Genomic DNA, 26,023 nt, shown 5'->3' on the forward strand with positions numbered 1-26,023 from the left:
TTGAACACAGATGGAGTGAATCGATTAGCGCTATGACGGGGCGGATCAACCCTGAGATTGTAGCCTTTGCCTGTTTCATCTGGAGTACGTGCCTCACCTGTACACAATTTAATTAGACAAACCATCGTAACATGAATATAATTACATAGACTGAGTAAACAAGATATGAGTACCATCAGTCTCAACAGAGATACCACACATGAATATAATAACATTAATTTACCAAACAAGTATATATGAGTCACGTCATATGAATATAATATAATCAATTGACCATAGAAATAAGGCAATAGTAGGACCTGCATCATCACCATCATCAGATGCATCATTACGAGATTCTTCATCCTCATCAGTGTCCTTATCTTCCTCGTCATCTGGTTCATCTACAAGATACTCATTACTCTCTTGCTCAAGTGTTTGGGCATTTTCTTCAATTAGACTCATTGAAACACGGTGAAGGTTTTGACTATTAAGAACTCCTCAACCACCTTCACTTCTACTAGAGTCACCAGAAACCAACCCTCCCGATGCACTCGAGGAAGTGATGCCCGGGTACCTCACGTCCAAGGAATACGTACCCGCCATGATATCATACTGATGGCCATATTGTGATTGGCCTGCATCTGTAGCCATGAACCCAAACAACTGGCTAAAAGAACCTCCTTCTCCTGAGTCATACTGTGGTACACTCCAATATTGCTGATAGATTGGGTATGATGAGGTAAACTGTGTCTGAGGTACATATTGGCTTGAGGACTAAGGTTGTTCTTGTGGAGGTAGAGGTGGAGGTGGTGGTGGAGGTGGCGGTGAATGTGATAACTGTTCTTCAGTCTCAGGATCATTCTCTTCATTTTCCTCATTCCCTTCAACCACATCATCCATGACCTGATCACCCTCATCATTCTCTTGAACCACACGATCTGACAACTTCAAGTGGTGGCCATATTTATTACGGTACTAGTGCATGTAAATATCTAAGGGATTCTGTGGAGGCATTGGAAGCTCTGTAAGAACGTGATTATACCTGTTTGTCCATTGCATAACCCAAAATGAATGACTCGTGGCTGTGGCCAGTTAAAATTCTTAGGCCCAGTTAGGACTTCACCGTGTGCCTTGTCTAGATTCCATTCCTAATAAGGAACTCCCTGAACAAAACCGAACTGTCGCCTAAACCGATCGGTAGCATGCCACTCAATGCATTCAAAAGACACCAATGGCACCGTAGCACTCCACACAACCGAATGCATGTAAATGTCAGTAGGAATTATGTCCGGATCCACGCGATCCACAGCATAAGCAACCCACACAAACTGGTGAAAATTAACGAGACTCATGATTACAATCCAAATAACAATAACATTAAACCAAAATCAGATACTTCTGAACCGAAAATATACCTGGCCTTCCTGAAGATCATCGAATGCCTTCCTAAAGTGAGCAAGTGTAAGATACCTAAATCGTCGGTTTCCACGCTCTCAGTTACGCCACCTAATATGACGCATTTCATTAATACCAATTGATTCTAAATATGAAGATACAGAGTCAACGTAAGATAATGTTACCTATTTACAAGCAGAAAACTGCAAGATTTCCTCAAAACCGGTGCTAGATACGGCATTCGGATAAAAGCCCAAACGAGCAAGAGTGTGAGTGGACCATCGATCTCCTTACAGTCATAACGAGATGCCCTGTAAAGGTGGGCTAGGCATGCCGAACCCCAACTGTATTGTCCGATACTGACAAAATCACTTAGCAAGGACAGAAACTTCCAGTGCACAGATACCCCCAGACTTGTCTCCAAACAATATTGTACCGATCAACAACATAATGTGGTACTTCACGTACCTCTGTATACTGTTTTCATCAATCAACTGTAAACGTTCTTTCAGATCACGAAGCCATGTCAGTTTTATGTAGCTCCCTCTACAGTCTGACTTTCTTGGTGCAACCCCAAATTGATGCAGACACTCCGCCTCTAAGGTTTCAAAACTACTAATAGTCATCCCTGTGACTGGAAGACCGTCCGTCGGAAGACCGAGAATTAAGGCCACATCTTCGAGCGTCACAGCACATTCACCAACCGGAAGGTGAAAGGTATGTGTATCTGGATGCCACCTTTCAACTAAAGCATTCACCAGTGCTTTCTGACATTGGACTATTCCAATCTGGGACGCATGGTAAAAATCAGTAAACCATAAATGCTCCTCTACTCTATCATCATCCGATCCAGGGGACAGGATGATCAGACGTCAATATCCGTAAACTCTACAAAAACATAAAGTACTAGTCAAATTATTAACAATTACTAATTTACTACTAAAACATCATAATTTTCTAACTAGAGCAACTAATTAAGTAAAATCACGCTAAATTTTTGGTTAATTACCAAATTTAGTCATTACCACCCTAACTTACTAATTAATTACCTATCATTATTAATCATTTATCACCAGTAACTCAACAAACAAATATTAAATCAAATCACACCACACAACTATCATACATAATTTTACTAAATTTAATTAAGACAAATAATTTTACTAAATCCAATTTACTAAGTAATAATATTTTAACTTCTAAATTTAATTGATTATCTGAAAGCTAACACGTTGTATTATATTTTACAAAGTCTAATTGTTAATCAAAATCCTCTACATTATTTCCAAAAATTCGGCACCCTATTACTTTCTTTATTTACTGTTACGAAAAATTTCTATCACTTATACTGTTATAACTTCTAAAATTAATTATAAAAGTTAAATAATTAATTATAATTTCTAAAATTATTACAAAAAATTTTATACATATATTTTTGATTAATCTATAATTACTCTAACTCAAATATTATGATTGATTAAAATATTCTCCAACCATATTTACATATTATAATAATAATAATAATAATAATAATAATAATAATAATGTCACACTCATATATGCTCTTAACTTGAACTACTAACAACAACAATTTTAATTAAATTTCTAGCAATAATCAGTGTATTTCTAAATAATAATAATAATAATAATAATAATAATAATAATAATAATGATGATGATGATGATAATGATAATGATGTCACTGACATATGCTCTTATCTTGAACTTCTAACAACAACAATCTTAATTACATTTCTAGCAATAACCAGTATATTTTTAACTAATAATAATAATAATAATAATGTCACCGATATATGTTCTTAACTTAAACTACTAACAACAACAATCTTAATTAAATTTCTAGTAATAATCAGTATATTTCTAAATAATAATAATAATAATAATAATAATAATAATAATAATAATAATAATAATAATAATGTACTATGTTAAAACTACAAGCAACAACTATAATTAACAGTCTAACAATTATAATTATAATTTTAAATAATAATAATAATAATAATAATAATAATAATAATAATAATAATAATAATAATAATAATGATAATGATGAGGTTGCTATATATCTCCTAGGCTGAATTATCTCCTACATTAACTATAATTACATTTCTAATAACAATAATAATGATTCTGAAATATAAAAAAAGATTAATAAATACACTTACATAATCATCATAGCTGAGATAATTTAATTACAATATAAAATTCAAGACGATCAACATCTCTATATTTTTCTTCTTTGACATCTTGATCTGTTTTGAATGAAAGAGTTCGAACAGACCTTGTTGAATGATGAAGAAGAAGGAAGAATGTGGCTGCTGGGTGGGTGGAGATAGATGAAAATGATGGCTTGAGTGGGATTTAGAGGTAGGGGGTTGAAGTAAAGGGTTCATTGCTGGTTAAAGGGGCATCGTGCTGGGGAGCAAGGGGCTGCGACACGTGGAAGCCACTATACAACTCGCACAGTCCGTGTTGTGTGTGCAAGTTGGACCGTCCGATTAGCCACTCCCCACTCGCAAGGTCCGATTTCTAGCTACACTGACACCACATACAGGTAAAGCACACCTGCTCCTCATAACGGGATCCTACCCCATTCTTTCCTCCATATGAAAATTAAAAACCGTCATTTGGATGCATGCATGTTAAAATTTACCGTCTCTCTTTCTCTCGCTGAATATATAGTCGCTTTCATCTCCATTTTCATGGTAAGTTTTAGGAAGCACCGGTTTAAAAGAGGCTTTCCATATGCCTGATGAGCGGATAATTTATACCCTTTTTGGCATTGTTTTTACATAGTTTTTAATATGTTTTAGCTACTTTTTATTATATTTTTATTAGTTTTTATTCAAAAATTATATTTCTAGACTTTACTATGAGTTTATGTATTTTTCTGTAATTTCAGGTATTTTCTGGCTGAAATTGAGGGACCTGACCAAAAATCTGATTCAGAGGCTGAAAAAGGACTGTAGATACTGTTAGATTCTGACCCTCTAGCACTCAAACTAGATTTTCTGGAGCTATAGAAGCCCAATTGGCGCGCTCTCAATTGCGTTAAAAACTAGACATCTTGGGCTTTCCAGCAATATATAATAGTCTATACTTTGCTCGAGATTTGATGGCCCAAACTGGCATTGAAAGCCAGCCAAAAACTCTCTAGCGTAAAACGCCAGAACTGGCATAATTCTTGGCATTAAACGCCCATTTTGGCACCCAGGGTGGCGTTTAACTCCAACTTGAGGCATATGCACGTGAAAGCTTGAGAGCTCAGCCCAAACACTCACCAAGTGGGTCCCAGAAGTGGATTTCTGCACTGTCTGCACTTAGTTACTCATTTTCTGTAAACCTAAGTTACTAGTTTAGTATAAAAACTACTTTTAGCACTACAAAAAAGGGGGTTAAAATGGCATTGATATTAAGGCGGTTTTAAAGAACCGCCGTAATATCGAGACGTTATGGCAATTGTTGCTGCTGCCGTAATTGGCTATATATATTTTGGCGGTTCTGGTGATTATGGTGGTTTTAACCGCCATTTTCACACACATATAAAAAGAAAAAAATTGTAATCCCTGACTCATTCAACGCCATTCTTTGTTCTAGCTAGGGCTTCTCCTCTCTGAAGTCTGAACAAACGACGCTCTCATCTCCTCCGTGTAAAGAAGCTCTCCGACAACGCCGTTCTTCCTTCTAGGGCTTCTCCTCTCTCCCCTGGTTACGATCTCTCCAGGTACCTCTCCCTCTCAAGTTAAATTGAAATGCTGTTTTATTTTGTTTTTTCTTTTGTGCTGTGGAGACGAAGATTCCGGCGAGAGGCAAGGTTCTGGTGGCTACTGACCTCAGCATTTCGATTCCAGAAGGCACCGATTTTTTTGTTTTTGTTTGGGTTAGGGTTTCAAAATCGCTTTTGGTGCTGATTTTTTGGGGGTTTTGTTTCTCTGCAGCTCTGTTAGGAATTTTTGGGTCTTCCGTTGAAGCATTGACGTTGGTGCAGGGTGATTGACGATGATCTCAGGTCTTCTTTCTTAACTTTACTCCCTCCTCTCTCCCTCTCTCTCTCTCTCTCTCTCTATTAAGGTGTTTCGCTGATCTCCGATCTCAAATCTTAGATCTCAGAAAAACTGCTCCAATCTCAATTTCTCTATTTGCCTCTTTGGTTCTTTTTTGGTTCTTTTAAGCAAAGCTATAAATGAGTAATCTCTGTAGTTGTTTAGCTCTACTGCCCTTGCTCTGCTCAATGTTTTTTGCATTAACTGAACCCTTGCTCTGTCCTTGAAACTTGCACGTACCTCGTTAGATGCATGATGCACACATGCACATTTGTCACACTCACATAAGATCCTCGTTTTATTTTACTAAAGAAATCAGGTTTAGTTTTCTATCCATTTGTATGTTTATTAAAAATTAAGATGTTAACATTTTTGATGTCTCAGGTTTTGTTTCAGCCATAAATCATATATAAGATTTTACTTGGACAATCATTTTTGGGAATTCTTTGAAGTTAAAGTTTTAAACAAATTTGTTCAATCTCTCAGGGGCTGGAACTATTAACACAAGAAAATATTTATATCAGCCATGTGACATTCATAATCATTGATAGATAGAGTGAGCTGGTTCAAGAAACAAGCTATCTTTGTGTGTAAGTTGGTGAATTTGCTAGACTTGGTTCTGGAAGTTTTAGTGTTTTCTTTGTGTGTCTTGCTCATTAATCATTAAGTTTTAGTGTTTTCTTTGTGTTTTCTAGATTTGTTTCCTGCTTTAAATTTGACCCCCTCTAAATCTTACGCTTAAATTTGACCCCCTCATTACGCTTATTTGCAGCATTCTAATATTGTTTTTGCCTTTGTGAATTTTATACACAGGCTGTTGACAAATTACCAATTATCCCTACTGCACTAGAATTAATTGGGATACTATTTACTACGGTAAATGAATACAGATTAAATCTTCTATTTATATTCTTAATGTGCTTAATGTTGTATAGTAATATAAACTTCTCTTTTTATTTTAGTGGTTTACATATCGATATCTCTTGTTCAAGCCCGACCGGTAAGTATTATTGCTTACCTTCATCTTGATATTGACTACATCATAATATTAATAGCATTGGTCGAAATCTACGTCAAAGGACTAATTAAAACCATGCAAAATTGGTTGATGATTAAAGCTACCTTGTAAAGAGACTAACCTGTCTCAATTATAGTGGTTAATGATTTTTTTTCTACAATACTTTCTTAAATCGGATCTTTTTTGCTTGTCCTTTGTGACAGAGATCTCAATAAATTGGCTAGTATTGTACCTAATTTGCAAGCAATTTCATTTGAATGTTTTTTACTTACACAGGGAAGAGCTCTTTAGAATCCTGAACAAGTCAGTATCAGATATTTGCTAGACTTGGTTCTAAAAGTTTTAGTGTTTTCTTTGTGTGTCTTGCTCATTAATCATTAAGTTTTAGTATTTTTTTTTGTGTTTTCTAGATTTGTTTCCTGCTTTAAATTTGACCCCCCTCTAAATCTTACGCTTAATTTAGCAGTGACTATATGTACCTCCTCACAATTCTTTATCATTCGATGCTTTGTGTATTTGTTTGATGTTAATTCTGTCATTCTTAAATTAGGTCTTATATTTGTTTCTCCTTTGTTCTAGCTGATTGGATTTGTTATTGATCAGGGCCTAGCTGCCTTAATTGGATTTGTGTTCTTGTGGTTTAATTGGCAACCTATAAAGTGAAAGATTCTTAATAAGGTAATAGCTTCGTGTTCTTTCTTATCAAGTTACTAACCATTTTAATTTGTTATTGCCTTAATTAGCATTAGCTGGTTCCCTTTTTCCAGTACAAAATATTTAGTTCAGAAACCGTGACCAATTTAATGGAGTCTTCATGGATTAGTTGCATAAGGTTTACTAGTCCAATCCCTTTTGTTAACCGATATTACATCAATCTTATTTTCTTAGAAATATTAATTATGTTAGTAGCTAGATTGGCATATCGTACATTATTTGGTGGCCTGGTGGGGGAAGAGATTTGGGAGGGAAAATAACTAAATCAAATTGAACATATATTTAGAGGCTTAAATACATTAGTAGATATTTGTTATCTATTTCTTCATCTTACCAAATACAACATTAATGTAATAATGTTGTTCCCTTCAAGTCTTCAACTAAGCCATAGCAATGAATGATACCTTTCTAGAATTAAAAGTACATGAATGTAGGGAGGGAAAAAAATTAGAAAGAAAGAAAAGAAAAGAAGCAAATTTTCATATATTTTTGTGTAAACACACAGCATCATTTCCAATTTTTAGTAGCTTGTTTTCATTAATTTCCTTCTTAATTACCTTTAACTGTTCCATTACTTGGGGCAGGGGCATTGACTTTATACATAGCTTAATAATTAAGAACATCTCAGATTGTATATAGAAATTCTATGAATATAAATTCATGTCTTAGATAATGTACATATTTATATCTATATTTAGATCAAAATCATCTTCATCAGCAGTCAAGTTATCATTATTAGCTGCCTCGGAGGGAAAATTCGCATTCGAAAAGATTACCGAAAGTTCCTGGATAGTTTAATAAAGTTTATTTTCATGCTAAGTTATATAAGTTACTTTGCAGTTTGCATATCTCTCTTTATATTATTAATTTTATCATCATGGACAATATGGTCACTTTGTTTTTAATTTGATCACTTCTGATTAATTTTAAAATATATGATGTCAGTTAGGCCAATATGTTATATACATGAACATGCTTGCGTGAACCACCTAGCTAGCTTCCTTGGGATTTCGTGTACATTAATTAGTTATATATTTAATTTAATTTATTAGGTATATTTATTTATTATACTAAATTATTAGATATATTTATTTATTATACTAAATAAAAAGTTAGGACTCTATATATAATGAATTATATTTTATAAATGTTGTATTAATTAATTCTTATTGTTCAAATTCGTTAATAATATAATTTGATATTAATCCTAAATTATCAAAAATACAACATTCATATATTTTTAGTTGATTATACATTTAATTTTAATAAATCTGTTAGATATTTAATTTCGTGTACATTAATTAGTTATATATTTAATTTTAATAAATCTGTTGGTGATAATTTTTCATGTGAAATAGGTTTTAGATCTTCTTCAACTCTTGCTGCTAGCTACTTTACTTTGAAAAAAGAAGAGAAATTATCATTTGAAAGAGGTAATTATAATTTTCTTATATTTTCTTTTAAATACTATTTAAGTTTTTAATATCTAATTTGCATATAAAAGAATAAATTTCTTGCCTTTAGAATATATATAGATTTTTAATGAATAAATTTTTTAAAATCCTTATTTGTAATCCCTCTTAGTCATGTCAATCGATAAGTCATGGATTGGAAAACCACGAACCACGCATGAGTATAAAGATGGTTTAAACAAGTTTTTGGATTTTGCTTTTGAGCATCGATCTCTCGCGGGTCGTCAGATTAAATGCCCTTGTCCGGTGTGTGGTTTTGGCAAGTGGCAAACAAGAGAGAAAGTTTTTGAACATTTAATAGTCAAGCCATTTCCAGAAAACTACAAAGTTTGGTATTGGCATGGTGAAGAAGTAGTTGGAGTTGGGTCACAAGTTCATCAAACTAGTCACATTGTACAAGATGATTCGACATCTCAGCATCCAATGGTAACAATGCTCAATGACGCGTTTGGAGTTGCTGGACCTGACTTGAATGAAGATGGAGATGGAGATGAAGACAACATAGAAGATGGAGACGGAGACAATGTAGAAAATGAAGAGCACAATGGAGAAAATGTAGAATTTTACAAGTTGTTAGAAGATGGCAATGAACAATTGTATGAAAGGTGCACAAAGTATTCAAAATTGTCTTTCTTAATTAGTCTGTATCACATAAAGTGCTTATATAGAATAAGCGACAAAGCCATGACCGAAATTCTCAAGTTATTAAAAGATGCCTTTGGAAATGCAGAGATTTCAAATATATTCTATGAGGCCAAGAAAACCATAAATAAACTAGGGCTTAATTATACCAAGATACCTGCTTACCCTAATGATTGCATATTATATTGGGGGAGGAGGAAGATTTGCAAGAATGCAAAAGATGCAAGACATCTAAATGGAGCGATGCTAAAAAGAAGAAACCAGCAAAGATCTTGCGATACTTTCCACTAAAACCGAGACTTCAACGATTATTCATGTGTTCTAAGACTGCTCAATCAATGCAATGGCATGCTTTGGCAGAAAAGAAAGATTCGAAGATAAGGCATCCGCGGGATTCTGAAGCTTGGAAGACATTTGATTTACTTCATGATAGGTTTGCCGAAGATCCTCGAAATGTACGTCTTGGTCTTGCAGCTGATGGATTCAACCCCTTTGGAGCTATGCGTACAAACTATAGCGTTTGGCCAGTGGTGCTTATTCCATACAATCGGCCTCCATGGGAGTGCATGAAGCCAACATCACTTATCTTGTCAATATATCCTGGTAAAAACGGCAGTTAAAAAATGCCATTTTAATCGAAAAGGATGCCATTAAACCCTGGTAAAAACGGCGGTTATAAACGCCATTTTAAACGAAAAGGATGCCATTAAATACAGGTAAAAACGGCGGTTATAAACCACCATTTTAACCGCCAAAAACCGCCGTATTATCCATTGGTTATTACGGCGGTTTTTGAAAACCGCCGTAATAACCAGAATGGCGCCCAGAATTCTGGCGTTTCTTGGGGGTGCCATTTTCGGTAATAATGGCGGTTGTAACCGCCGTAATTACCTTAAAAAACCGTCATTTTAACCCTTTTTTTTGTAGTGTAGAGATTCAGTTTACAACTCATGACATTTTACACTTCTTATTGTATCTTCTATGGCATGAGTATCTAAACCTCATAGGTGGGGGTGAAGAGCTCGGCTGTGTTTCAATGGATTAATGCAATTACTACTGTTTTCTATTCAATCATGCTTGATTCTATTCTAAGATACTCACTCATACTTCAATATAGAGAATCTGATGATCTATGACACTCATCATTATTCTCAACATTATGAACGCGTGCCTGACAACCACTCCCGTTCTATCTGAGCTCAACGTAGTCATTGGGCAACAGCTTGAGTGCGTATCTCTTGGGTCTCTGATTCACGGACCGAGTCCGTGAGATCAGAACCTTCATGGTAGAGGCTAGAACTAATTGGCAGAATTCCTAGGATCCGGAAAATATAAACCTTGTCTGTGGTATTCCGAGTAGGATCTGGGAGGGGATGACTATGATGAACTTCAAACTCGCGAATGTTGGGCGCAGTGACAGTGTGCAAAAGGATAGAGAGATGCTATTCCGACGCTAGTGAGAACTGACATATGATTAGCCGTGCGGTAGCTGTACCTGGTATTTTTCATCCAAGACGAGACATCCGACAGTTGATTAGCCGTGCAAAAATCGTACCTGATATTTTTCATCCGAGAGGATCATACAGCCTGCCATTGAAGGAAGCCATGCGTGTTTGGAGAAGAAGACAGTAGAAAAGCAGAGATTCAGGTGACAGAACATCTCTGGAACCTCAACCTGTTCCTCATTACTAAATCACAAGTACCATTTATTTCATGTTATTTACTTTTCATAAACAAAATCAATTTAATCATTAATCTCCTGACTAAGATTTACAAGATAACCATAGCTTGATTCAAGCTGACAATCTCCGTGGGATCGACCCTTACTCATGTAAGGTATTACTTGGACGACCCAGTGCACTTGCTGGTTAGTTGTGCGGAGTTGTGAAAAGTGTGATCACAATTTTGTGCACCAAGTTTTTGGCACTGTTGTCGGGGATTATTCGAGTTTGGACAACTGACGGTTTATTTTGTTGCTTAGATTAGGAAAAATTTATCTTTTTAGTTTAGAGTCACTAAAATTGAGTCTTCTATTATTGTTTTTGGTTAAAATCTCAAAATCCAGTAAAGAATGCTCAAAACTGAGACTAAATTAAAAAGCTTAGTAAAGTCCAGCTAAAGACAGTAAAGAAGCGCTTGCTGGGAGGCAACCCAGCCATTATAAAAAAAATTAGATGTTTATAACAATTATATAAGTCCATTTAATTTTTTTGTTCGTGTTTATTAATGCTTTTCAGTGAACAAGTCAAGGATATGAAGGTTCAGAACATAAAGCAGAGGAATCACAGAAAAAAAGGCTCACAGGCATTAAAACACCAGTAAAGAGAAAATTTGGGCGTTAAACGCTAGAATGGCTACCATTCTGGGTATTTAATGCCAGTAAAGGTATTGGTGCACGAATTGTGAATCACACTTTTCACAACTAGTACCACTAACAAGTGCACTGGGTCGTCCAAGTAATACCTTACGTGAGTAAGGGTCGAATCCCACGGAGATTGTTGGTTTGAAGCAAGCTATGGTTATCTTATTATTCTTAGTCAGGATGCCAACAACAGTGTTTTTCAACTTCAATTGTAAAGAGTCAAAGGGCATAAATATAAATACTTATTGTGCAATGATGGAGAATATGTTGGGGTTTTGGAGATGCTTTGTCTTCTTTATTTCAGTTTTTCTCTTGTACTCCTCTTCACACACGCAAGGCTCCTTCCATGGCAAGCTGTATGTAAGGTGTCACCGTTGTCAATGGCTACTTCCCGTCATCTCAGTGAAAATGGTCCAAATGCTCTGTCACTGCACGGCTAATCATCTGTTGGTTCTCGATCATGTCGGAATAGAATCCCTTGATTCTTTTGCGTCTGTCACTACGCCCAACAATCGCGAATTTGAAGCTCGTCACAGCCATTCAATCCTGGAATCCTACTCGGAATACCACAGACAAGGTTTAGACTTTCCGGATTCTCATGAATGCCGCCATCAATTCTAGCTTATACCACGAAGATTCTGATTAAGAAATCTAAGAGATACTCATTCAATCTGATGTAGAATGGAGGTGGTTGTCAGGCACATGTTCATGGATTGAGGAAGGTGATGAGTGTCACGGATCATCACCTTCTTCATAGTGAAGCGCGAATGAACATCTTAGATAGGAACAAGCGTGTTTGAATGGAAAACAGAGATAATTGCATTAATTCATCAAGACGCTGCAGAGCTCCTCACCCCCAACAATGGAGTTTAAAGACTCATGCCGTCAAAGAGTACAAAGTTCAGATCTAAAAATGTCATGAGGTACCAAATAAATCTCTAAAAGTTGTTTAAATACTAAACTAGTAACCTAGGTTTACAGAAAATGAGTAAACTATGATAGATAGTGCAGAAATCCACTTCTGGGGCCCACTTGGTGTGTGATGGGGCTGAGACTTAAGCTTCTCACGTGCCTGGGCTATTTTGGGCGTTCAACGCCAGGTTGTAACCTGTTTCTGGCGTTGAACTCCAACTTGTAACTTGTTTCTGGCGCTGGACGCCAGACTGCAACATGGAACTGGCGTTGAACGCCAGTTTACATCATCTATCCTTGAGCAAAGTATGGACTATAATATATTGCTGGAAAGCCCTGGATGTCTACTTTCCAACGCAATTGAGAGAGCACCATTTGAAGTTTGGTAGCTCCAGAAAATCTACTTTAAGTGCAGGAAGGTCAGAATCCAACAGCATCAGCAGTCCTTTTTCAGCCTGAATCAGATTTTTGCTCAGCTCCCTCAATTTCAGCCAGAAAATACCTGAAATCACAGAAAAATACACAAACTCATAGTAAAGTCCAGAAATGTGATTTTTAATTAAAAACTAATAAAAATATACTAAAAACCAACTAAATCATACTAAAAACTAAGTAAAAACAATGCCAAAAAGCGTATAAATTATCCGCTCATCAGGTATCATTTTGGGCGTTCAGAAAAACACCCAGTAAAGAAGGATTTCTGGCGTTTAACGCCCAAAATGGCCACCAGATGGGCGTTAAACGCCCAGAAATAGCCATTCTGGCGTTTAACGCCAGAACAGCAGAGGGGGAGGTAATTTCGTTTCCAATTCAAATTTTTTCAAATTTTCATGTTTTAATTCATAATTTTCTGCATAAAAATGTTACAAATATTCATCTTTCAATTTCCAATCCCAAAAATTCATAATCTTATAAATTCTTCTCAATTCTTTTTCAAAAGTCATTCATATCTTTTATCAATCATATCTTTCAAATCATATCTTTTTCAATCATATCTCCAGTTTCTTTTCAAATCTTTTTAACTCATTCATATTATCTTTTATTTCTTAGATGCATAAACAAAAATTCAGATCTAACTTCCTTATATCTTTTTCATATCTCCTAAATTTTGAAAACAATCTTCTCTTTTTCATATCATGTTTATCTTTTATCAATCATATCTTTCAAATCATATCTTTTTCTAAAATTTCGAACCCATTCCCTCCCTCCCCTTTATTTATACATTCGGCCATCCCCTTTCCTCCATCATTCGAATCCTTCTCTCCATCTATTCATCTTCTTTCTTTTTATTTTGCTTGAGGGTAGGCAAATCACTAAGTTTGGTGTGATTTCCGTGATCCCTGAGTTAAAACAAACTAATCTCATGGCACCCAAAGGAAGATAAACCGCTTCAAGAGAGAAGAAAGAAAGCAATCCAAAACCACGTTGGATGCATGAGAACTTCTGCACCAAAGAATATGCAGACCATTATTTCAAAATTGTGTACAGAAGATCAGTGATCCCGAAAGTTAGGTTCAATCTGAAAGAAGATGAATACCCGGAGATCCAAGAGCAAATTCAAAACAGGGGCTGGGAAGTCCTGGCTAATCCTGAGATACATGTTGGAAGAAATATGGTCCAAGAATTTTATGTAAATCTGTTGATGACAGAAAAGCAAATATTAGAGGGAACTGCTTTCTACTCCTTTTGGACTATGGTCAGAGGGAAGATTATTTACTTCTATTTTGACAAAGTGAGAGAAGTTCTCAAACTTCCTCAACTACAAGATGATCCAGAGTCCTTTAATAGGAGAATGGCCAAGGATAAAAGGCTAGCTCAAGTTCTAGAGGACATATGCCTCCCTGGAACCAAGTGGATTACTAATTCAAAAGGTGTCCCAAACCAACTAAAGAGAGGTTATCTCAAACTAGTTGCTAGAGTTTGGCTGGATTTCATTGGGCGTTCTATACTCCCAACCAGCAACCGATCTGAAGTCACTGTCAAGAGGGAAGTGATGATTCACTGTATTATGCTGGGGAAGGAGGTAGAGATTCATCAGCTGATCCCTGTTGAAATTTACATGTTTGCAAACAAGGAATCCACTGAGGCCAAATTGGCCTACCCAAGCTTGATTAGTCTGTTATGCAAAGAGACGGGGGTACAGATGGGTGTGGATGAATATATCACAGTTGAACGCCCAATCACCAAAAAAGTGATGGATGGACCTCAAATTCAAGATAACCTCATCAAGAGGGGAGGGGGAGGCGCATGAGCTCCTCCCAGAAATTCCTCAATTTGACTATTGGGCCCACTTAGAAGTATCTGTCACCAAGATGCAAGAAGCTGTGAATCAACTCAAAGAAGAGCAGCAGAATCAAAACAGCATGCTTTGCAAAATACTTATAGAACAAGAGAAACAAGGGCGTAAAATACAGGAGCTAAAACGTCAGAAGCTGTCCCTTGAAGAGTTGGACGTCCCACAGATTGAAGGAGCACCTACCCCTCAAAATCAAGGTTGTTGAGTCCTTACTCTGTGATAACTTTTATTATTAGAAACCTATTTTAAGAGTTATATAAGCATTAGTATTAGAGTCATTTATTTTTATGTCTTTAATTTCCTTTCTTTTAATATTATTTGTCTGCTTTTATGTTTATTTTATGTCTTATTTTTATTCCATGATCAATAAAGTTTAGAGTCTATGTCTTAAAGCTATGAATGATTCCATGAATTCCTCACCTTTCTTAAATAAAAATTGTTTTTAACTGCAAAAGAACAAGAAGTGCATAATTTCGAATTCTATCTTGAAAATGGTTTAATTATTTTGATGTGGTGGCAATACTTTTTGTTTTATGAATGAATGCTTGAACAGTGCATATTTTTTATAGTGGAGTTTATGAATGTTAAAATTGTTGGCTCTTAAAAGAATAATGAAAAAGGAGAAATGTCATTGATAATCTAAAAAAATCATAAAATTGATTCTTGAAGCAAGAAAAAGTAGTAAAAAAAACAAAGCTTGCGAAAAAAAGAGTGAAAAAAAGGCAAAAAAAATGAAAATAAAAAAAAGGGAAAAAGCAAGCAGAAAAAGCCAATAACCCTTTAAACTAAAAGGCAAAGAAAAAAAAAAGAGATCCAAAACTTTGAGTATTAATGGATAGGAGGGCCCAAAGGAATAGAATCCTGGCCTAAGTGGCTAAACCAAGCTGTCCCTAACCATGTGCTTGTGGCGTGAAGGTGTCAAGTGAAAAGCTTGAGACTAAGCGGTTAAAGTCGTGGTCCAAATCAAAAAGAGTGTGCTTAAGAGCTCTGGACACCTCTAACTAGGGGACTCTAGCAAAGCTGAGTCACAATCTGAAAAGGTTCACCTAGTTATGTGTCTGTGGCATTTATGTATCTGGTGGTAATACTGGAAATAAAATGCTTAGGGTCACGGCCAAGACTCATAAAGTAGCTGTGTTCAAGAATCAACATACTGAACTAGGAAAATCAATAACACTATCTGAGTTTTGAGTTCCTATGGATGCCAATCATTCTGAACTTCAAAGGATAAAGTGAGATGCCAAAATTGTTCAGAAGCAAAAAGTTACTACTCCCGCTCATCTAATTGAAACTAATTTTCATTGATAAGTTTGGAATTTATTTTCTCTTCTTTTTATCTTATTTTATTTTAGTTGCTTGAGGACAAGCAACAATTTAAGTTTGGTGTTGTGATGAGCGGATAATTTATACCCTTTTTGGCATTGTTTTTACATAGTTTTTAATATATTTTAGTTACTTTTTATTATATTTTTATTAGTTTGTATTCAAAAATCACATTTCTAGACTTTACTATGAGTTTGTGTATTTTTCTGTGATTTCAGGTATTTTCTGGCTGAAATTGAGGGACCTGAGCAAAAATCTGATTCAGAGGCTGAAAAAGGACTACAGATGTTGTTGGATTCTGACCCTCCAGCACTCGAAGTGGATTTTCTAAAGTTACACAAGCCCAATTGGCACGCTCTCAATTGCGTTGGAAAGTAGACATCTTGGGATTTCTAGCAATATATAATAGTCCATACTTTGCCCGAGATTTAATGGCTCAAACTGGCGTTGAAAGCCAACCAAAAACTCTCTGGCGTAAAATGCCAGAACTGGCATAATTCTTGGCGTTAAACGCCCATTTGGCACCCAGGGTGGCGTTTAACTCCAACTTGAGGCATATGCACGTGAAATCTTGAGAGCTCAGCCCAAAAACTCCCCAAGTGGATCTCGAAAGTGGATTTCTGCACTGTCTGCACTTAGTTACTCATTTTCTGTAAACCTAAGTTACTAGTTTAGTATAAAAACTACTTTTAGAGATTCAGTTTACAACTCATGACATTTTACACTTCTTATTGTATCTTCTACGGCATGAGTCTCTAAACCTCATAGGTGGGGGTGAGGAGCTATGCTGTGTTTCAATAGATTAATACAATTACTACTGTTTTCTATTCAATTACGCTTGATTCTATTCTAGAAACTCACTCGTACTTCAATATAGAGAATCTGATGATCCGTGACACTCATCATTATTCTCAACACTATGAACGCGTGCCTGACAACCACTCCCATTTTATCTGAGCTCAACGTAGTCATTGGGCGACAGCTTGAGTGCGTATCTCTTGGGGATCTGATTCATGGATCGAGTCCGTGAGATCAGAACCTTCGTGGTAGAGGCTAGAACCAATTGGTAGCATTCTTGGGATCCGGAAAGTCTAAACCTTGTCTGTGGTATTCCGAGTAGGATCGGAGAGGGGATGACTGTGACGAGCTTCAAACTCGCGAATGTTGGGCGCAGTGACAGTGTGCAAAAGGATAGAGAGATCCTATTTCGACGCTAGTGAGAACCGACAGATGATTAGCCGTGCGGTAGCTGTACCTGGTATTTTTTTTCCGAGACGAGACATCCGACAGTTGATTAGCTGTGCAGAAATCGTACCTGGTATTTTTCATCCGAGAGGATCATACAGCCTGCCATTGAAGGAAGCCATGCGTGTTTGGAGAAGAAGACAGTAGGAAAGCAGAGATTCAGGTGACAGAGCATCTCCGGAACCTCAACCTGTTCCTCATTACTGAATCACAAGTACCATTTATTTCATGTTATTTACTTTTCATAAACAAAATCAATTTAATCATTAATCTCCTGACTAAGATTTACAAGATAACCATAGCTTGTTTCAAGCTGACAATATCCGTGGGATCGACCCTTACTCACGTAAGGTATTACTTGGACGACCCAGTGCACTTGTTGGTTAGTTGTGCGAAGTTGTGAAAAGTATGATCACAATTTCGTGCACCAATGCCTTTGGCACTCTGGCATAAAAAGAAATGGTTTTAAGGGTTTCTTTTGCTTTTTGATATCACCTCAGTTGGTAAAATTTATTTCAAAAGTGATTACATGTTTTGTATTTATTGCATAAATAGGATTTTTAAATTTCTAATTGTTTACCATAGATTACTACCCTCGTTCATATAGGCCGGTCTAGTAAAAAGTTTAAATCTATTAATTTTTCTAATTATTTATGATTTAGAACAAAAGATAACTTTGAAAATTAGCTGATATTAGCTAAAAAATAGGTTTCTAATTAAACTCTTAATTAATATATAACTTTTAAAAAATATAATTTTATATCTTAAAATTTTAAACTACTTTATTTTTCAATAATATTGATCAATTTTTTTCAGGTAATTTTTTAAATTAAAATGTAAGTTTTACATTGCCAATGTATTATTTTATAATTTTTTTACATAAATATAAATATTTTTTAGTTAAATATAGTCTTTATTTGAATAAATATAAATATTTTTAAATTAAATTTAACATATATCATAAATGTTAGCTAGTATAAAATTAACAAATTCTCTCTCTCAGTCTTCATTTTTATCTTTCTCTTTCTTTTCTTTCATTGTCTATTTTTTTTTATCTTTTTGTAATACAAAAAATAAAATTAACAAATTAATATAATTCAAATAAAAATTATTATTATTATTATTATTATTATTATTATATACATATTTTTTAAGTTTTTTTATTTAGTTTTAAATTTTTACTGCTTATTTTTTTAATCTATATTTTCATTTTTCTTCTTTTAAATATTTATTAAATATAATTTGGAGAGAATACTAATGTTATGATTAAAAGTTAAAATCAAGATTTAATTGTTTAAAAAAATTAATTTTGAATTAATTTTATAACTATCAATATAATTTTTTATACTAATATCTAATTATATTTTTATATACATAGAGAGAAAAAAATATTATTTTAAAATAGCACGCATAAAAATGAATTATCTAATCAAAACTATACAAGTTATATCGTTTTAAATTTTAGATAACGAATATTAAAATTAATTATTCGTAATAAATTAAACTCTTTCACATAAAAATAATAACTAAAAATCTTATTATTTAATTTTTTCATCTACGGAGATCCTAGTCTTCTTAGTCGATTGGGACTTTTGTCCTCTACGATCTTTTTGTAAAAGTAGTTTGATTTTATAAATCTTTTGTGTTATAATTTATAATGTCAAAATAAAATCGACGTAATTTTTAAATATTTATTTTCCCATAATGTAATTACAGGTAAAAATACTAGTAATTATATATTTTATATACCTTCTTTATATTTTAATATTTAATAAAAATATTCCTGTTATGAAAAAGAAAAATCGTGTATGACTTTTAAAAATTATTTAATTTTAGTTATATTATTTTGGTTAATTTTAAAGAGTAATGTATTTATTTGTTTACATAATAAATATCTACTTTTTTAATAGTATTAAATTATATTTAGAAAATCATATACAATATTAACTTTTTAGAAAATCACCTTAAAATTTTTGCATTGTTTTTTTTTGTTTAAATCCAACATCGTTGATGAACAAATTTTTTTTCAGCATTCATCTTTTGAAGAAAAACAAAAATTTTTGCAAGAACAACACCAAAGACCTGATTGACTGCCCATTTTAAACGAAACGAACATTTAAAAATTTGCCCAACACACCATGCATATTTATGTTTGTTTCCCAAAATTAGTGACAAATTTAAAATTACATATTTACTAGTTTGAACAAATCAAAAGTCATAATTAACACGTGAATCTGACACACTGATACACGTGTCACGCACTCTGCCTGTCAACATCACATAAAGTATGAGACGTCCTACATGCCTCATTTGGATGCGCGCATGTTAAAACTTATCATCTCTCTTTCTCTCGTTGAATATACAATGGCTTTCATTTCCATTTTCACGGTAAGTTTTAAAAAGTGACAGTTTAAAAGAGGCTTTCCTGGCGCCTCTAGCACTCTATGTAAAAAGAAACGATTTTAAGGGTTGTTTTTTACTTTTCGGTATCACCTCGATTGGTAAGATTTATTTCAAAAGTGACTACATGCTCTGTATTTATTGCAAAAATAGGTTTTCTACATTTTTAATTGTTTACCATGGATTGGTGCCCTCATTCATATAGGTCGGCCCAATGAAAAGTCCACATCTATTAATTTTTATAATTATTTATGATTTAGAATAAAAATTAACTTTAAAAATTAGATGATATTAGATAAAAAATAATTTTCTAGTTAAACTCTTACTTAATATTTAACTTTTAAAAAATATAATTTTATATCTTAAAATTTTAAACTACTTTATTTTTCAATAATATTTATTAATTTTTTAATTAATTTTTTTAAATTAAAATGTAAGTTTCACATTGCCAGTATATTGTTTCATAAATTTTTTTTACATAAATATAAATATTTTTTAATTAAATATATATTCTTTAATTAAATATAGTCTTTATTTAAATAAATATAAATATTTTTAAATTAATTTTAACATATATGATAAATGTTAGCTAATATAATCTTCCTAAAAATTATTCAAAGAAGTGGACAATTACTAGTTACATTTCCTATAATAATTAACTTGCCTTTGACATCACTAATGCATTTTGGACCGCATGTAAGACAAGAAATTAATTGACTTGTTTGTTGTCTACAATAAGATTAGTATCTCTTATATTAATATTAGTTGTATGTATTATATATTACTAATTTTACAATTAAGATATGTCACATGTTACTTTTTCATTGTAATTGAAATTAAATCTTTTCTTTTAAAATTAAAGAGTTCTACTCTCCTCCCTACTAATTTTACAACCAAAATATGCTACATGTCATTCTCTTATTGCAATTAAAATAAAATTTTTTCCTCCAAAATTAAAGAATTCTTCCCTATTTTCTACTAATTTTACAATCAAAATGTGCCACATGTCACTCCCTCATTGCAATTAAAATAAAATCTTTTCCTCCAAAATTAAAGAGTTCTTCTCTACTTTCTACTAATTTTACAATAAATATGTGCCACATGTCATTTTCTCATTACAATTGAAATCAAATCTTTTCCTCCAAAATTAATAAACTCCCTTCCTAAATTCTATCATCTACCTCTCTCCATTTTTTCTATTTCTCTCCACCCTTCTCACTCTATATATAATTTATTATATATTTATGTATTATTATCTAATTTAATAATCAAATATGTCACGTGACATTCTCTTATTAAAATTGAGAAGAAATATTTTCCTCCCAAATTAATAAACTCCCTTCCTAAATTCTCTTATTTATCTTTTTCTCTTTTTCTATTTCTCTCTACCCACTACAAGAAAAACACCCATTCAGCCACACTTTTTTTAAGCTACATTTGAAAAGCATAGCCTATTCATAGAATAGTCTATTCATAGAATAGGCTACGCTTTTCTCCGTGTTTCCCTTTTATAAGAGAATAGGAAACACAATTGTGGCATCATTTAAAAAGTGTAGCCTTAGATACAATAGAAATCACTTATAAACCGTAGCCTTATGCTGATATCTATGGATACACTTTTCATACCAAAGGAAGAGCTTTTAAAGAGTAACATATTTGTTATATTTTGAGTGCACTTTAAAAGCGTAGCCTAATGTATCTAGGCCAAATGCACCCAAACACTTAGTAATTTTTCTTTTCCTTATCACCAAATCACACTCACCTTCGAACACCCTCACTTTCGCCATCTGATCAGGAAAAGTTTTGCCCCTCACCTTCGTAAATCACCTTCGAATTAATTGTTCAAAACCCTAACCCTAACACACCCACACACTCACACTTATTCTCACCATCACTCACCACCGCCACTACGCCCCCTTTCACACACACACACACACCCAGATCCGAGAGAAAGAGTGAACCAGAGGGAGGAGAGGAGGGAGACGGAGATGAGAGAGCGCGATCGAGAGAATAGAGAGTGAGAGGGGGTCACTGCCGCAACGTCGCTGCAGCCGCCGCCATTGCCGTCGCGGAGCAGGGAGCCCGGAGGGGAGAGAGAGACAATTTGCAGACGAGATGGAGAGAGAGGATGAAGATGCAACGCAAGAGAGGAGGCTGTTCCGCCATGCACTGTCATCGCTCCTGGGGTCGATTGAAGCCGCCGCCGCAGCTAGGGCTTGCCGTGCTCCTGTTCGTACTCCTAACCTCTATCTCTCTCTCTTATTCTTCAACTTTCATTTCATTCTCATTTCAATTTCAATTTTGATGTCTCTGCAGGCAACAATATATTTTAGAAGTTGTATTGGACTGGAAGAGAGGGAAGGGGAGCGTTTGAACTTTCAATTTCATTAATTTTTGTTGAATTTCTGTGCCTGTGGGTGAATACTGGATTGTGAAGGATGGTTAGGATTGTGAATGCAGAAGTTTAGACCTCTTCATATATGGTATCCCTTCTTTTTTTAATTCCCACAAGAGCTTAGGATTGGTTAAACAGAGCAAATTGAAACTTTGAATGTTCCCCTCATGCAGGGAACAATGTTGATCGATTCCTGAATTGGAGCACTAGGTTCCAAATTGTTCTAGGCGTGGCAAGGGAATTACAGTACTTTCATGAGGATTCACATCTAAGAATTGTTCACCGAGACATCAAAGCAAGCAACATTCTTCTTGATCATAAGTTTTATACCAAGATTGGAGACTTTGGCCTTGCCAGGTTCTTCCCTGAAGACCAAGCTTATCTTAGCACACAATTCGCTGGAACATTGTAAGTCCAATTATTAAATATTTTAAATTACTATGTATGCTAGCTGCATATTCACCATATTACTCGTGTTATATTTCAGTTTTCTATTTATGTTTTTTTTTGTCATAAATTGAATAGCCTATAATTTTAAGTATTATAATATCACAACACACACCTATACTACACACAGAGTTATACACAAAATATTAAGAGTTCTCATCCACTATTGACCCTAATCAAGTCTCAAACCTGAGTACGCAACACATATCATAGGGGAGTGGTGTGAGCTTATGAATGAATCTGGTTTGCTATGTTACCAGGTTTAGTTATTAAGTAATTGAGCTGAGCTGTAAGTTTGACAAATGAAATGGTTTCCTACCAGCGCCAAAAGGGCTGTTTTCGCCGGAGCCAGAACATTATCAAGGACCAAAGCTGAAAGTTTCCATCATTGGAGCTGGGCTTTCTGGCATGTCAACTACAGTGGAACTCTTGAATCAAGGACACGAGGTTCAGCTCCTTTAATCTTTAATATCACACTTCCTCCATTTCATATTTTATAAGTCATTTTGATACTTTGATTTATGAATATATGTGAAAAGTCAAAGCGACTTATCAGTATGGAACGAAGAAAATATTATTTTGAAATTAGATGTTATGGTGTACATGGTAAACTTGATTTTTGAAGCAAAGGGGAGTGATTTGGTCAGTTTCTTAACACAATTATGGTGTTAAATTTATTAGGATATTCTAGCTAATGCATTTTATCTAGTATGTTTACTTCTAATTGCTCTCGATTAGGTGGATATATATGAGTCGAGGACTTTTATTGGTGGGAAAGTTGGTTCTGTTGTTGATAAGAAAGGAAACCAAATTGAAATGGGATTTCTCTCAAATAGAAGTTGGTAAACTGACTTGATTGATCCTGTCTTTGAAATTCTCCAGCCCCTCTGTTTATTTATGGTCTGAGAAGTTAAAAAATATTAAATATATAACCCTAGGAAACTTTGCCTAAGCAAAATTGATCAATTTTTCATGCCCATTGTGTTTAGGGTTTAAAAAGCCATGCTTTATAGATGAATCCTTTGTTTTGCTTTTTTATCATATTATCCTTCTCCTTAAATCTTAATGAAATTATTCTTTTATAAAAAAGATAAAAAAATGTCTATTGTATTTAACTTATAATATGTTTTACTAATCCATCATATTTTTTCAAAAACTCTGCTGATCTGAGCTTATTTTCTAATGTGCAGTCCCAGAAGAATACACAGGTGTTGCAGAAACTGATTTTCTGGTATTTCTTATTAGAAAAAATACCATTTTTTTCATTTTCAAGTTTTCCCTTGTTGACTTTAGTAATATTAGTCTTTGTAAATTTATTATAAATTTTAAAATTTTAAATTTACAAACTGTAGATAAAGGTTGAAGACTTCTTTAGATACTTTTTCTCAGATGATGCTGTAAACTTCCATGAGTCTTTCCATAAAAAATGTGGTGATAAAGGTAGCCTGCATGAAACAACTATGAAACCTCTGCATTTGAAAAATTATCTTTAATTTTGTATGCTTTGCTGGTTGTGAGTATGGTTTAATGAGAAAAATTTAAGATGACTAATACCTGTCAATACACCTTAATGTTTTGTCGAGGATGATTTTTTCATTTTTTCTCCCTCCCTTTTAGACTTCAAGTGTAGTTTGTGGCGTCTTCAACAAAAATTTGGGTATGCTCGTGAACTATCTTTCAACATTCAATAAGACTTTATCTTGGTATGTTTCTGCCAGCTTTATTTTTCTTTTCTATCTGAGGTTCAACTAAAATTTTGAATGAAGCCAAAGTGAATGCCTAATATGGGGGCTTATTTACAGAGAAATATATGAACATATTGATGAGTTACAAAATTCCATTTCATGGAAAAAATGATTGAGCAGTGCATGCTTTAAGTAGTTAAGTTTGAAGTTATTAATTCAAATTAAGTAAATATAAGATAGAAAAAATTGTTAAATCCAAGATCCTGAGCATATGTCCTTTGATGAAGCAATAATAAGATCTTTGATGCGTCCCTATGATTTTTAAAAATTTAGTAAACTGTTCCTATGGAGACCTGCCAGTGGACATAATTGTGTTTCCTTTTCAGGAGCAAAATTTGGTGGCTCACCCAGCACCACCAGCGTCTACTGTCTTTGCCGCCGCTCCTCTGTTTCACAAATTCCTTTTCTTTGATTCTGCCTGCTGCTCTTCTGTCCTGTGCTATCCGGTTCTGCCCTAATTTTTACCTTCTTCTAGGTCGCCCTATTTTGTTGTTTTTCTGTTATCTCTTGAATGATTTAATTGCTGCTGCTGCTGCTGGGTCCCAAATCTGTTTGATTATATAAATTTAATTCTTGATAAATGATGATTGTGCTGAATTTGTGGTTAAATGGTTGCATATGTCAATTACAATTTTTTTTGTAATTTTTACAGTTATTTTGGTTTAGTTGTTTGAGCTGGTAGCAGTGTTGTGCTAACTGTTAAGAATCATTTAATACATGGATTAATTCTGGAATCTCGATAAATAAACCTATAAACAAACCTTTTCATATTTGCTCAGGGGCTGTTATTTCCAACAAGGTATGGAGGTTAAGATGGAAATGAAGGTGGAAGATGCATATAGGAAGTCAATGGAGACAGTGTTGAATTGGATACAAGATACTGTAAATCTTAACAAGAGTCAAGTTTTCTTTCGTATATATGCACCCGTGCACTTCAGGTTTGTAATTTGTTGCAACAATTGTTATGATTTATATTTTGCCTTCCAAGTTTTACATATATTTATCCAATAATGTATGAACAGAAGTGGAGATTGGAGAAGCTATGGAAGTTGTCATTTGGAAACACTGCCAGAGCTTAACATGTCATTGGTGCCTAATGATAACTGGTCACAATTCAAAATAGGCAATTCATTGCTATCATCACACAAAAACAACACTGAACTTGTCAAGTTGAAAATATTGAATATAACAGAGATGACAGCTCAGAGAAAAGATGGACACTCATCAATCTACTATCTTGGTCCGAATGGCGGCACGGCAGCACTCCATCGGCAAGATTGCAGCCACTGGTGTCTGTTGGTGTACCTGATACATGGAATGAGCTGCTTTATGCAATGTTCATGAAACATGAAGGCTTCTTATAGCAAGGAACTTCAAAGAGTCATGGAAGCATTATATACATCAATTCTTTTTTATTTGTCTTGGGCAGCAAGGACTCACAAATTGTTCTCAGCAGTCTCAAAAAGAGGCTAACATGTAGAATAGAATTATGTATTTATTTAAAGAAATTATTTAGTATAATTATGTATTTATTTTTATTTTATAATATTCAACTCATTCAAATAAAAATGCAGAATTATTATATATGTAATCATATTAACTATTATG

At 34.1% G+C, this 26,023-nt stretch overlaps 2 protein-coding genes across 12 annotated transcripts; one reads left to right on the forward strand and one right to left on the reverse strand.

Moving 5' to 3' along the window:
- Positions 1 to 756: 756 nt before the first annotated feature.
- LOC140182273 (protein MAINTENANCE OF MERISTEMS-like) lies at positions 757 to 2,433 on the reverse strand. Its single transcript, XM_072228424.1, has 7 exons — positions 2,427 to 2,433; positions 2,249 to 2,265; positions 1,846 to 2,165; positions 1,563 to 1,736; positions 1,398 to 1,452; positions 1,221 to 1,310; positions 757 to 927 (listed from the first exon to the last, which is right to left on the reverse strand). The coding sequence occupies exons 1-7, from the start codon at positions 2,431 to 2,433 to the stop codon at positions 757 to 759; spliced, it is 834 nt and encodes a 277-aa protein (XP_072084525.1).
- Positions 2,434 to 4,792: 2,359 nt separating this feature from the next.
- Positions 4,793 to 25,999, forward strand: LOC112778390 (protein trichome birefringence-like 10). Of its 11 annotated transcripts, XM_072227253.1 has the most exons (12): positions 4,793 to 5,125; positions 5,340 to 5,410; positions 6,258 to 6,320; positions 6,407 to 6,444; positions 7,066 to 7,140; positions 8,535 to 8,609; positions 23,861 to 23,901; positions 24,023 to 24,110; positions 24,288 to 24,373; positions 24,742 to 24,861; positions 25,195 to 25,353; positions 25,438 to 25,999. In XM_072227253.1, the coding sequence occupies exons 8-12, from the start codon at positions 24,078 to 24,080 to the stop codon at positions 25,757 to 25,759; spliced, it is 720 nt and encodes a 239-aa protein (XP_072083354.1). In that variant the 5' UTR covers positions 4,793 to 5,125; positions 5,340 to 5,410; positions 6,258 to 6,320; positions 6,407 to 6,444; positions 7,066 to 7,140; positions 8,535 to 8,609; positions 23,861 to 23,901; positions 24,023 to 24,077; the 3' UTR covers positions 25,760 to 25,999. The 11 variants fall into 11 exon arrangements, 4 of the variants coding, with proteins under 4 accessions (XP_072083354.1, XP_029151812.1, XP_072083355.1 ...); XM_072227254.1 differs by lacking the exons at positions 4,793 to 5,125; positions 5,340 to 5,410; positions 6,258 to 6,320; ... (1 more) ...; positions 7,066 to 7,140; positions 8,535 to 8,609 and adding exons at positions 21,582 to 22,057; positions 22,145 to 22,311; positions 22,397 to 22,631; positions 22,993 to 23,117; XM_029295979.2 differs by lacking the exons at positions 4,793 to 5,125; positions 5,340 to 5,410; positions 6,258 to 6,320; ... (2 more) ...; positions 8,535 to 8,609; positions 24,023 to 24,110 and adding exons at positions 21,541 to 22,057; positions 22,145 to 22,311; positions 22,397 to 22,631; positions 22,931 to 23,117.
- Positions 26,000 to 26,023: the final 24 nt, after the last annotated feature.

This window comes from Arachis hypogaea, chromosome 19, assembly GCF_003086295.3.
Source record: "Arachis hypogaea cultivar Tifrunner chromosome 19, arahy.Tifrunner.gnm2.J5K5, whole genome shotgun sequence".
In the NCBI taxonomy this organism is placed as follows: domain Eukaryota; kingdom Viridiplantae; phylum Streptophyta; class Magnoliopsida; order Fabales; family Fabaceae; genus Arachis; species Arachis hypogaea.